General features: G+C 36.9%; 1 protein-coding gene across 1 annotated transcript in view; it reads right to left on the bottom strand.

Moving 5' to 3' along the window:
• The window catches only part of LOC106543538 (uncharacterized), an 82,342-nt gene that overhangs the window by 14,064 nt on the left and 55,948 nt on the right, over nucleotides 1–12,330 (bottom strand). The window contains 5 exon segments of the mRNA XM_087722621.1: nucleotides 2,579–2,814; nucleotides 3,223–3,513; nucleotides 5,023–5,152; nucleotides 6,454–6,563; nucleotides 8,149–8,283. Coding sequence (XP_087578747.1) covers nucleotides 2,579–2,814; nucleotides 3,223–3,513; nucleotides 5,023–5,152; nucleotides 6,454–6,563; nucleotides 8,149–8,283 — 902 coding nt within the window.

The following is a 12,330-nucleotide window of genomic DNA, read 5'->3' as shown; positions in this document are numbered from 1 at the left end:
AGTGCTGCTGGGGGCAAAAAAACGGCCCATTTTTTGCTCATTTCTGCCCTCTCCAAGAGCTCTCCGAAAGTCTCCATGCACGGCCATTTTTGTGAAGGGGCTTCGGGAGGCAAAAAAAATATGGTATATTTGATGTATAAGACACACCCAGATTTTCAGCCTCTTTTTTGAGGAAAAATGGAGCGTCTTATACTCTGAAAAATATGGTATGCAATAATCAATACTTTATGTAATAGTACCAAATAGTACAAAAATCATATGGATGTTTTCCTGACAAGGTAGATTTCCAAGTTTTGCATTAGAAATTATACATTTACACCTTTCAAGTGGAAAGGGAAATAAAGTTAGCAGAAGATTGCTCAGCTTGGGAGGGTGGGGTGATATAAGTTATACTAAATCAAATCTAACCATCACTTTATAAGATAGATGAAATCTATTTACCTTTCTTTCATTCACAGCAAGAAAGCAGAAAGATTCTGTTCATTTCATACATTAATTAGGATTAGATAAAATACCTTCTCTCCAATTCTATCAACCTCTTCTCTCCCAAAGCTGATCGGAGTCTAAAAGAATCACCTTTGTTTTGGAGAAAACACTTCATCTGACAAAGTGCATCCCCAGGCCTAATCAAGAATGAGGGTAAAACCTATCTGAACAACGATAAAATATTAGGGACTTATTTAGCTAATATCCCATTTCCATTTCTTTTATATTTCTACAAGTTAAACCCCTGAATATTTAAGTCTTCATCATATATGTCAAAAAGAACTATATTTGCAGAACTACCCTATTTTTTGCACTATAAGATGCACCCCCCCCCCAAAAAAAGTGGGTGGAAATGTCTATGCATCTTATAGAGCGAATATTGCGGTGGTGGAGAGGGGATTGGGACATTTGCCATTGCCTGTCACCACCACGGCCATGGAAGGCTGGAGCCTTCTCTGCCGAGCACCTGATTGGTGGTTGGATCGGCCTCCTGGAATACTTCTGATTAGCTGTTCTAGATGGTGGAAATCACCAAATGGTGGCTGCGGTGATCATTGGTGCCTAGAACAGCTGATTGGTAGTATGCCAGGAGGCCTATCCAATCACTAATCAGCTGCTCAGCAGCAAAGGCTCCAGTCTTCCCCGGCAGAGGCTCAGCTCAGTTGACCAGTGGTGGGCACAACGGAGTGGAGCCCTGACAAGCCATGTGCTGGGGCTGCAAAAACGTGCTGAAGCTGACCCTGCTGTTTGCTGCAAGGATGCTGGCCAGATAAATCCAGATGGATGCTGGGAGGCAGATTTGTTCTTTTTGTTTTCCTTCACTAAAGTTAATGTGCGCCTTATGGTCTGGTGCGTCTTATGGTGTGAAAAATATGATATATTCTCAGATTACAAACAGACGTATAAAGAGAAAGGTTATTTTCCTAATTTATTGGTTTGGTTTGGTTTGGTTTATTAGATTTATATGCCACCCTTCTTCCAAGGACTCAGGGCGGTGTACAACATTAAAAGAAATACATAATGCAAAAGTTTAAAAAAATTAAATAGAATATCACAAACAAACCCAATTAGAATTGACAATAACATTTTTTTTAAAAAATTAACAATGATCAATAATTTATTTTGTTTTGTTCAGGCCAGGCCAGTTTGCTGGAAAAGCTAACTTTTTAGGGCGCGTTGGAAGGACTGGAGGTCGGGGATTATACGAAGCTCCGGGGGCAGCTTATTCCAGAGGGAAGGGGCTCCCACAGAGAAGGCTCTCCCCCTGGGGGTCGCTAGCCGACACTGTCTGGCCGACGGCACCCTGAAGAGGCCAACTCTGTGGGATCGCACTGGACGGTGGGAGGCTACCAGTGGCAGTAGGTGGTCTTGCAAGTACCCTGGGCCTAAGCCATGAAGCGCTTTAAAGGTCATAATTAGTACCTTGAATCGCACATGGAAGACAACCGGCAACCAGTGCAGGCCGCCTAAAAGGGGTGTAACATGGGAGCGCCTGGGTGCCCCCATGATAACCCGCGCAGCCGCATTCTGGACCAGTTGAAGCCTCCGGGTGCTCTTCAAGGGCAGCCCCATGTAGAGAGCATTACAGTAGTCCAGGCGAGAAAGGACGAGGGCATGAGTGACTGTGCACAGAGCATCCCGATCCAGGAAGGGGCGCAACTGACATGTTGGTAAACACTAATCTGAAGAAATATTTTCCGCTTTACTACTATATTTATTAGAAAATGTTATTAAATATAAAATTAAATATTATATTTAATATTAGATAGTCTATGTTAATATTAGTTTTAATATTTTATTTTTAATGTCCAATGATATAGTTGTTTTATTCTGTTATTTGTGGTATTGTAAGACACCTAGAATTCCTTGGTAGTAAGATGGGCAGGCATACAGATTTACTACATGAATACTTAAATGTTGCTGTTACCATATGGTATCTTTGAAACCATTCGACAGAAAGCTTTGCATTAACCAGGTATCACTATCAGAGTGATATTACAATACTATTTTTTTTCTTTTCATATTGACATTACCCAATCTGAAATAAATATGAAGAAATACATTTTCAAGAATTGAAACATTTTTTACTTACCTATCCAATTTGCTCCCCAAATATTTCTGTATTTTTATTTCTTCTGAATATAATCTTTTATATTTTTCCAATTCTGTATGTGTAGATTCTTTTTGTAATATGCTATCTTGATGGCTGTTTTTAAATTTGGTCAACTCTGATTCCAATTCTTTAATTTTTTTCTCCAACTGACTTATCAAGGAAGCATGATTATCAGCTCTTATCTGTTCCAAAGTTTCTTGAGAAGCAGCCTGTGTCTAATTCATAAAATATATTAATTTAGAAGAAAAGTCCTTGCTGTACACCCAAATCTTAATTAAACAATTACCTGAGAATATACTGTCTGAGTGTAGCAAGTTGATTAAATCAAAATGTTAAGCAATTTTGTCAATGAAATAACTTACAATTAACATTTGTCAATTATTTAAAAGAGCTAGGTTGGTCTAATGACCAAGGCACCAACTTAACCAGGGGACTGTGCATTATAGCTCTGTCTTGGATATGTAAAAACCAGCTGGGTGATTTTGGGCCAGCGATTCTCTCTCAGCCCAACCGACTCACAGATTTGTGATTGTGGGGAAAATAGGAGGAAGAAGGAATAGCATATATGTTCTCTTTCTTGAGTTAGTGATAAAAATAATAAAGATAGGAAATAAGTAAGTTACCTGCAAAAAGAAATTGACTTCTTCTAGTTTTTGTCTTATATCTTGCTTAGCTCGTTTTTCGATCTCTCTCTTGTATTGTTCCACTTGGCTGAGATCTATTAAGTTACTCTCTAGTTGGCGTTTGAGCTTAGCTACCTCTTCTTCTAATTGCAATTTGCTTTCTTCTAATTTTTCATGATTCTTATGGAATATCTTCATAGATGCTAATTGTTCACGCAGTTCACAATTGGTAGATTTCAACTGGGTATTTTCTGTTGATTTAACCTCCAAATGGCGAGAAAGTTCATCAACCTGAACAAGCAAAAAACACTTAAAAGAAAAAGACTACCATCTTTTCAAAATACAGGTAAACCCCCGGATACGAGGTTCCTTCAGCGAATTTTCATCAGAACGAATGTACAGTATATGGGTTTTTGGATTTTGCGTGGAGAGGTTTGTGCTGATTACGACAGTATTTTTTTTTTAAAGAGGTTTTAAATCTAAATTGCCTCCAGAAGTCGTTGGTGCCTCATCATTGGAGACTTTTAAGAAGTGACTGGATAAGGCATTTATCAGAAGTACTCTTGTGAGAGCAGTGGGTTGGACTAGATGACCTCATCTCTGTTACTATTGCAAGCCAAGAGTTCTGTAAAACCCCTCCCCCATCTCTCGCTGGCTGGCTAGAGACTGTAAGCTAAGTGGAAGGTGTTTTTTTTTTTAAAGCAACTGCAATGGGGAGTTCTGTAAATTACTGTCCCACCCCAACTCTAGGCAGCTGTCTGAAGATATTTCAGCAAATGTGGGTTTTTGGGGTAAACTTTAAATGGAGCTGCTTGGAAGCAATTTAGTTTCTCATTCAGCTGTACCGGAAACAGCTGATCAGTGGAGACAGAAACAGCTGATTGGTTGTGGGCTGGAAGACAGACAGATCTTCATTTATTTAATGAGCCATTTGATTAATTTAATGGATTTAATTTTAAAAATTTGTAAAAATGGTCAGATTCATTTGATGAATTTTTTGACTTACGAACCTAATGGGCAAGCTCCATGAGGTTCGTACCTCGAGGATTTTCTGTAAAGCCAAGTAATAATTTAATGCATTTGCTCAGGGATACAAAGAACCCTATCATATTTGATGGCAGATATAGAGAGGTAACAGCTAAGTGGACCAAAAGCATTTTAACTAATATTTATTTATTAAATTCATATGCTTCCTCCCCTCACCAATAAGGTGACTCAAGCAGCATATAAATTTAATACATTTTATATTAAGTTTTAGTTAATATATTCTATGTTCAAATGATTAAAACAATAAAAAAAATTCCAAATGGGAAACCAAATACTAATACCGGTATATAAGTGCAAAGATTTTTACAAACGGGTCAACCCTGATTCAAAGACACAAAATAAACAGATAAATAAATACCTCTATCTCAGGTTTCTGGGTAGTTTGATAGTTTTTATAATTTTAAACTTTATATAAAGCAGCCAATTGTGCACCAAACGAAAGTCCAGAAAAGGACTTTCACCACTACCCACTTAAATGAAAGATTTGTTTCATTATAGAAGGCCAACAAGAAAGAGAACCAGTTACTCAAAAGAAACTGCCCCCAAGTCCAAACCTAAGCACCATCCCACAGAAGAAGCAATTTAAAGAAGTAAGTAAACTAATCCAGTTTCCCACTGTACTGTTTTTTTCATAGATAATGACTAGTACTCTGAACTGAGGTTGGAGCTTATTGTTCACTAGTACAAGGACTATGTAAGTGTAATCATGTAAGAGTGAAATTTAAATAAATTAAAGTAATAGCTGTCACATACCCTTTTTCTAAGTTTTCCAACTTCATTGTCGATTTCTGAATATTTATTCTTTATTTCTCCATGTAAGCTGACTTGAGATGAACTTTCTCCACTCTCATAACCTTCTAATTTCTTTTGGGTTATTTTTATACTGCAAAGAAAAATAAATTTTACTGCAATTGTTTAAAGTATACTATAGATGCTACTTTTGCTGCACAATTCTACCAAGGCTGAATGAGTGGAAAGAATGTGAAAAATAATGATTTGCTATTTTTAGACATTGTTCATTACTCTACAAATAGCCATTTTTAAATGACCAAAATTCCAATTTAACATTGTTTTTCTGATACTGTAGATGCACAAATTAATTAATAATTCACATAAAAGTTTGCACTGCTAAAGTATACAATGTTCTCTTCACTATAATATTCTTTCATCTATTTTGCAGTAAAACTGCTTTCACTGCCACTGTAGTTAATTCCTTTGGAGGTTATAATTCTATTAATGTACTATTCAATGTCTTCATTTCTTTGTTAACACCATGCATTTCTTGCTCCGTGCTGAACAACCAGTCGAAGTTTCAAAAACTCTCCAAAAGTTACTTATGACTCCTCCTCAAAGTTATGATTGGCACACCCCATTGCAGTCACATGATCACATTTTGGATATTTCACTGCCTACTCACACTTAACGACCAGTTGTAGCATACCATGATCATGCAACAATTATTAGCAAGGCTTTTTGTTGCTTTCCAGCAACACCCCCCCCCCCAAAAAAAAAAATTGGGAGAATGGATTTGCTTAACAATCACGATTAGTCTATCTAACACAGTGACTCAATTTATGACCATTTTAAAAAGGATTGTAAAATCAAGTCAGGTCATGTATTGCACCTCTTAATGACTGGGCTCAATTGTGGCTGTTAAGTGAGGACAATAAGTAGCTCTTGACTTATGACCACAATTGGGACCAGAACCGTAACTAAGTGATGCAGACTTTCAGTGAACTGTGTCCAGTTTTATAACTATTTTGTTATGGTCTTTAAGCAAATTCACCCATTTAATTTGCTTTTCAGAAGTCCCCTGGGAAGGTCATAAATTATGGTCACATGATCCACAGACACTGCAAGTACTGCAAAAACATGCTGATTGCCAAGCACTCACGTTTATCCTAAGCCCAGGAACCTTGCCAAAGCTGAAAATGCAATAACTGGTAGTTAGTCACTGCTTTCAGGTCCCTCGTAACTTTAAACAGTTGTTAAATAAATGGTTATAGTATAAAGACTACCTGTATCTGTATTATAAGTCAAGAGGTAGTGCATAAAATGTAGAAAACACAGGTCACAGAAACAGGGATATTAGCTTTTATATGTAAGATTATTTCATTATAGCAATGTTAAATATATTTAAAATAAAAATTCTATATACAGAAAGCATCTGCACAATAAAGTTACCCATTATATTTTTTTGGTAATTCATTGTTCCTTTTCATTTCTTGATCTAGTCGCATTTGCTCTGATCGCTTTAATTCTAGTTCCTTTATTTTTTTCCTTTGATTCTCAAGCTGTAAAAGAATAAGAACATAATTTCCAGACTTGACAACATTTTAAATAGCGTACGTTTTAACGCGCAGATAAATCTGTGATGGTATTCCACCTTCATTTTGATCTTTGTGAAATAAAATGACTATATTGAAATATATTTTATTTCTTGACATATATATTTATTTCCAAATTTTGTAATTTTCAAAATGACAGTTTTATTAAGACACCGATACTCTGCCCAGATTTTAAATGAGCATCCTGATGCTATAGTGCAGGAGCAATCTATCAGAAAGTTCCAGTGGTGGTAAAACTTTCTGCTAAGAAGCTGAAGCGTGTACTATGAAACAAATAAGGTAATTTGGAACTAGGTTTTGGGTTTTCATGAGCTTTTGCAATTAAATTTTTGAACCGCACCCATCTGTGAAGGCTAACAGCATGCCAAACCATGTCAAAAAGGATTTAAATCCTTTTCATTTTCAGAACTCACAAAGGATAGAGAGTAAAAATAACTTTTACTCAACTTTTTTCAGTTTGTACAGAAGTAAAAATTGTTTTTCTACTGTTATTTGAACCTTAGGAAATATTGTTTTATTTATGATCTTTCAAAATTCTCAATGCAAATTTATTATTTAAACAGCTAGAAGGATTTAAAAATACTGCTTCCTAAAAGCATTGTGAATCTATCAGTTACATACATAAGCAGATAACATAAAAACATAAAGAACCCTCATCTGCACCATTAAAATCCATGCCCACTAAAAAATCTGTGAGAGAAAAGACAAGTCACACTTTTACAGCATGATGTTCACATCTGAATCAGTTATGATTGCTTCTCTCATCCAGATAACTTCTGATTCTGATCACATACATAATGAAATCCTTAATGAATTTTGAATCCAAGATGTTTAAGGCTTATTTATTGTTCATATGAATCAGCTCATATGGATGCTTTATCTCTTCAATTTTCCTTACCACAATGATCCTGGGAGGTAGTTTGAACTGAGTGACTTAGTGACTGGTCTAAAGCACCAAGACTCGGTGAGTTTCCTATGGCTGAACGTGGACTTAAACTTGCTCTCCCTAGTCTGAGTCTGATACCTCAACCGTAATACCATTTTTTCTTCATCATTTCCAACACTGTGAATTGTTGATACTGAACCCGTGACCCGTCAAAACCGCGGACCACAAAAGCGCGATCGACGAAAGCGCGCATTGGACGTCATCACAGCGCGACGAAAAAAATTAAAAATTGAAATAAAAATAAAATTAAAGCAAGCCGATTCACAGAAAGGTAAGCGTTAGGTTAAGGGTTAGGGTTAGGTTTAGAGCGTTAGGGTTACGTTTAGCGTTAGGTTAAGGGTTAGCGTTAGGTTTAGCGTTAGGTTAAGGGTTACGTTTAGGTTAGATTTAGGGTTAGGTTAAGGGTTAGGTTTAGGGTTAGGTTTAGGGTTAGGTTTGGGGGGGTTAGGGTAAGGTTTTCGCTTTATTTTTACATTTTTCGATCACACCGCGATGTTTTCGTCGCGCTGTGATGACGTCACGTACGCGCTTTTGTCGAGCGCGATTTTGTCCTCCGCGGTTTTGTGGTGGAACCACTGAACCTACCTGAGATATTAGTTCTGTCTTTTCCTTCTGAAGCTCAGAAAGGCGAATCCCAAGTGTTGATGTCAATTTCGGTTCTTTTCCCCACAAATTCTGAGCATCCGGTGCCGTTACTGAAAGCCTATTTTCCTTCTGGGCCTGAGGAGAAATTGAATGACTTTTGAATGAAAAGCATTAGAAAGAAGCCCTTGAAATAGCCAAGGCACCTTCATGTAGGTACAGAATTTAAGATCAGACTTCTGTGTGGAAATGGTAGATTGAAGAGAGTGCCAATGGCCATGGTAAATGAAGAGTCAACAAGTAAACGGGCTCTGTAATCTTTCTCCAGGCAAGCGGAAGACTTATCCACAAATGTTCCAGACAGTTGGATTGACAGTTCTGGGAGACTCTGGCTTGGTATACCTTCTTTCCTAAAGTTTGTTATATTTTTAATACAAGAGCAGGATTCACACTCATGTTTAGTCCATTTGAAATCCATTTCAAATGCTATTATTCATATTTCCTTGACATCTTTATTGCTAATTTGACAATCAATGGCTACATAAATGATTGTGTGCTTTTATGTGAGAATAGAATAAAATATTTATTTCTCGGGAGAGAATAATATTAAGCAAAGATACAATAGTCTCTTAAGAAAAGTCACACTTTATGTCAACTCCGAGGCCTGACGCTGCCATTCAGGGGAGAAGACTGGGCCAGCTGCCAAGACTCACCATCCCACCTACACAAACTGAAGAAATTCATGCTTACAATCCATGATTAATTGCCGGGTGGTTCCGCTCTGGGTCACAAGGTGATGGTGTGCGCATGCGTGGAGTGCGGCTTATCTCAATTACCAAGGTAGCTATAAAAGGTGATGGGAAGCACAGGGTGGCAGCTCTGACAATTTATTCATTGCCTTATGCCTGGTTGGTCAGTTCGTGTTAAAGGAAGAATACAAACTGCATTTCAAACCGTTTCTGTGTTTGGCTGGTTTCATTATCCCTTCGAAACCTGACACTTTAAGCATGCATGCCTATTCAGACATCCACAGGATCAAATACTTTCATTAAAATAATAAAAGAAGTATCATAAAGTCTGCTTCTTTTGAATCCCCACATACATTACTGTTATATTTCTTTAAATATAAATAATCATAAAGGTTATATATGATTTTATAAAATGTGTCCACAGCACTGCATAAGGCTGTGTTTGAGCACAATAAGGAGTCTGGTCAATTTACACTTTTTGTAAACTAAACTAAAAGCCTTAAATGTGGTTCCTGAGGAGATTATGGTCTCCTTTGATATAGTGTCCTGTTCTGACCCCCCTCGTCCTACACCAAAGCACGCCGAAACAAAGATACTTCAAGGATTTATTAACACACAGACAGGACCTTGGCAGCAATCCAGCACAGTCCAGACTTTGGCAGCAATCCAGCCTGCCAAGCTAGCCCCGAGAGTTCTTCAACTTTAATGAATACGTTGACTCCTGCAAAGGGTGTGTGCACAATCATTCCTTTTATAGGCTTGAGAGGAGCCTAATTACCACCAGCTGAGTGCAATTATCTCCTGTAACTGCGTAACTGTTCTTTACGCCTATTAGCTCTCCGTTGCTGGGCATCCAGGACCAACTCCCTTGTTTCTTCTCCACTGCTCCAATACATGACGTCACAATCACTCTCCCTTATCTCCTCCACACTGGTCCAAGGTTCAGGTGCCTCCTGGTGGCCAACCAGCCTCTCTATGCCCTGCTCAGAGTTGGAACCCTGTCCAGGGTCCCCCACATCCTCCAGAGCCGACTCATAGGGCCCCTCACTGTCGGAGTCTGGTGACAGCTCCAACGGCTCCCCCTTTAGATCTTTTTATTAACACTGTTTTTATAGCTGAAATATTTATATCTAATAGTAACAATTATATTCTAAATTTGAAAAATATTATATTAGCCATAACTAGTTTCAAAACACCAATAGCTCTCAAAGTGAATACATTTTAGCAAATTGCCAATAATGATACCAAGTCTCAATTCATATTTTGTTTGTTTGACAATCAACTAAATAGGATCAGATCTGATTAGTATGTTGAATGGGAGATCCCTGAATTACAGGTAGTCCTTGATTTATGACTGGTCGTTTAATTACCATTCAGAGGTATGACAGTCTCAGAATGAGTGCTTGTCTTGAGGTTCTAGGAGAGTGCAGCTATCATATACCTTTGACCAAGATCGGTATACTTATTCTATTTGGGATGGTTATCCTCTTCTACCAAGTTCGGAAGGGATGCACATAAAACAATGCAGGAGGAAGAGGATTGTCGACTATCCAGACAGATTAGCCAAATCAACCGTGGTAATCAATCAAGAAAGCTGTGATTTTAGTCTGCTATTGAAGTAACTGGTAGCTTGATCTCCTTACCTGTGGGTGGCTAAAATCTTCTGATATTGACTACAAGGGGAAGCCAAGTTGGTGGAGCAAAGTATTAGCTATATATTTGAAAGGTCCCTAAATAAAATGTGCCAATTTGTTGAAGAGTTGTTCTCTGATGACAAAAAAATCCTCTCAAACTACTTCTGAAATGTACACATGTGGAGAATGTTACAAAACTCCCAATGCAATTTCACAAGTAGCTGAAAACGCAGAGGACTTTATCACAGATTTGGAAGAATGGGATATTAAATTTCTCTTTCACCTTCACTACTATGGTTCAAATGTAAAACCTCTCAACACAACTGAAAGAAGAATGTCGAGAAAAAAGAGAAATTGGGAACTTTTCTTTAAAGACATTAATAAGGTTGAGGAACTTGTGATAAAAAGAAAGGCCTACAAGTCTTTGATACTTCCAGAGAATAAAAAAGATTTTACTCCATGAAGATAAGCTGGAAGCAGTGACTTAAACTTAATGAGTTAACTGAAACCAGGATGCATTTTCCTCTACTTGATATGTGCAGCTGAAAGAAAGTTCTGAGACAAAATTTGAAAATGTATTTTTTTACATATAAATAATGCTTAAGTAACTCTTACAAAACTTATTGAAAATGTATTTGAGAGTATCTGTATTAAGAGAAAGTTAAAGAAAATAATGTAGCAGTTTAAAGAAAAACTCTGTATGTTAAAAAGGATGTTTACAAAAGGAAAAAAGAAGGGAGCTAAATGCAATACTGAAGTTCAAAACTTGTATGTTAAAAAGTCAAAGAAAAAGACATATTAGAAAGTTTTGATTTTTAAAAGTGTTTTGTTTTTTAAAAGTTTAGTACTTTGAAAAAAATGGGTGAAACCCCCCCTTTTTTCCAGTAAAGAATTTGAAAGAATACAATAAATTTTATAAATGAAAATGGTGACAATTCACAAAGATTACTAGGTGGAAATAGAAATGCACATTATTTCCCTAGCAAGGAAGATGAAGCAGAAATGGTTAAATTGACTCCTTTATTTAAAGAGGAATTTTTTTTTCTTATTTGGATATCACTTCTGGAATTTGTGCTTGTAAAGAAAAAAAATGAAACTTTGACCTTGATTTTGTTGATTAGAAAGATTTGGTGTTATAGGAAAGGCTATAATTATATAGTAATGTAGCAAAAAGCAAAAAGTTGAGTTTGGAATGTGTTTATCTTGTACTGCGCCAAGAAGATTTGGAAGCCAATGCCCCCTTTTCTTTCTTTTTCTCTTCCCCCTTGTATCTCACATACCCCCTTTCCCCGTTCCCTCCCTTAATTTTCAATTTTCTTTTCTTCTTTGTATTTTATATAACAAAATAAAAAAAATCATAAATGTTAAGACTTACACCCAAAATTCCAATCTAAATTGCAATCATAAGTCAAGGACAATCTATACTGAATAGGCTAGATCAGTGTTTTTCAACCTTGGCAACTTGAAGATGTCCGGACTTCAACTCCCAGAATTCCCCAGCCAGCATTCGCTGGCTGGGGAATTCTGGGAGTTGAAGTCCGGACATCTTCAAGTTGCCAAGGTTGAAAAACACTGGGCTAGATTCTAGAATATGAAATTGAAAAACATGCTGAGAGAAGGTAATGATAAAACTATTTTAACGCCACAAAAATTTATATGGACACACCCATAAAATCTCCAGGGCTAGTATCAATTTAAAACAGAATTTTCATTTCAATCTTCTAAGGCGAATAAATCTTAGTGGATACAAAATAAAACTATTAAGAAACTGTGTTTCACATGTCACTGATTTTCCAATTTAA

This window comes from Thamnophis sirtalis, unplaced genomic scaffold, assembly GCF_051295495.1.
Source record: "Thamnophis sirtalis isolate CommonGarterSnake01/CBP01778 unplaced genomic scaffold, rThaSir2_p1.2 scaffold_9, whole genome shotgun sequence".
NCBI lineage: Eukaryota > Metazoa > Chordata > Lepidosauria > Squamata > Natricidae > Thamnophis > Thamnophis sirtalis.
Note: the sequence above shows the minus strand (reverse complement) of the source record. Positions and strands in the feature narration are given on the sequence as shown.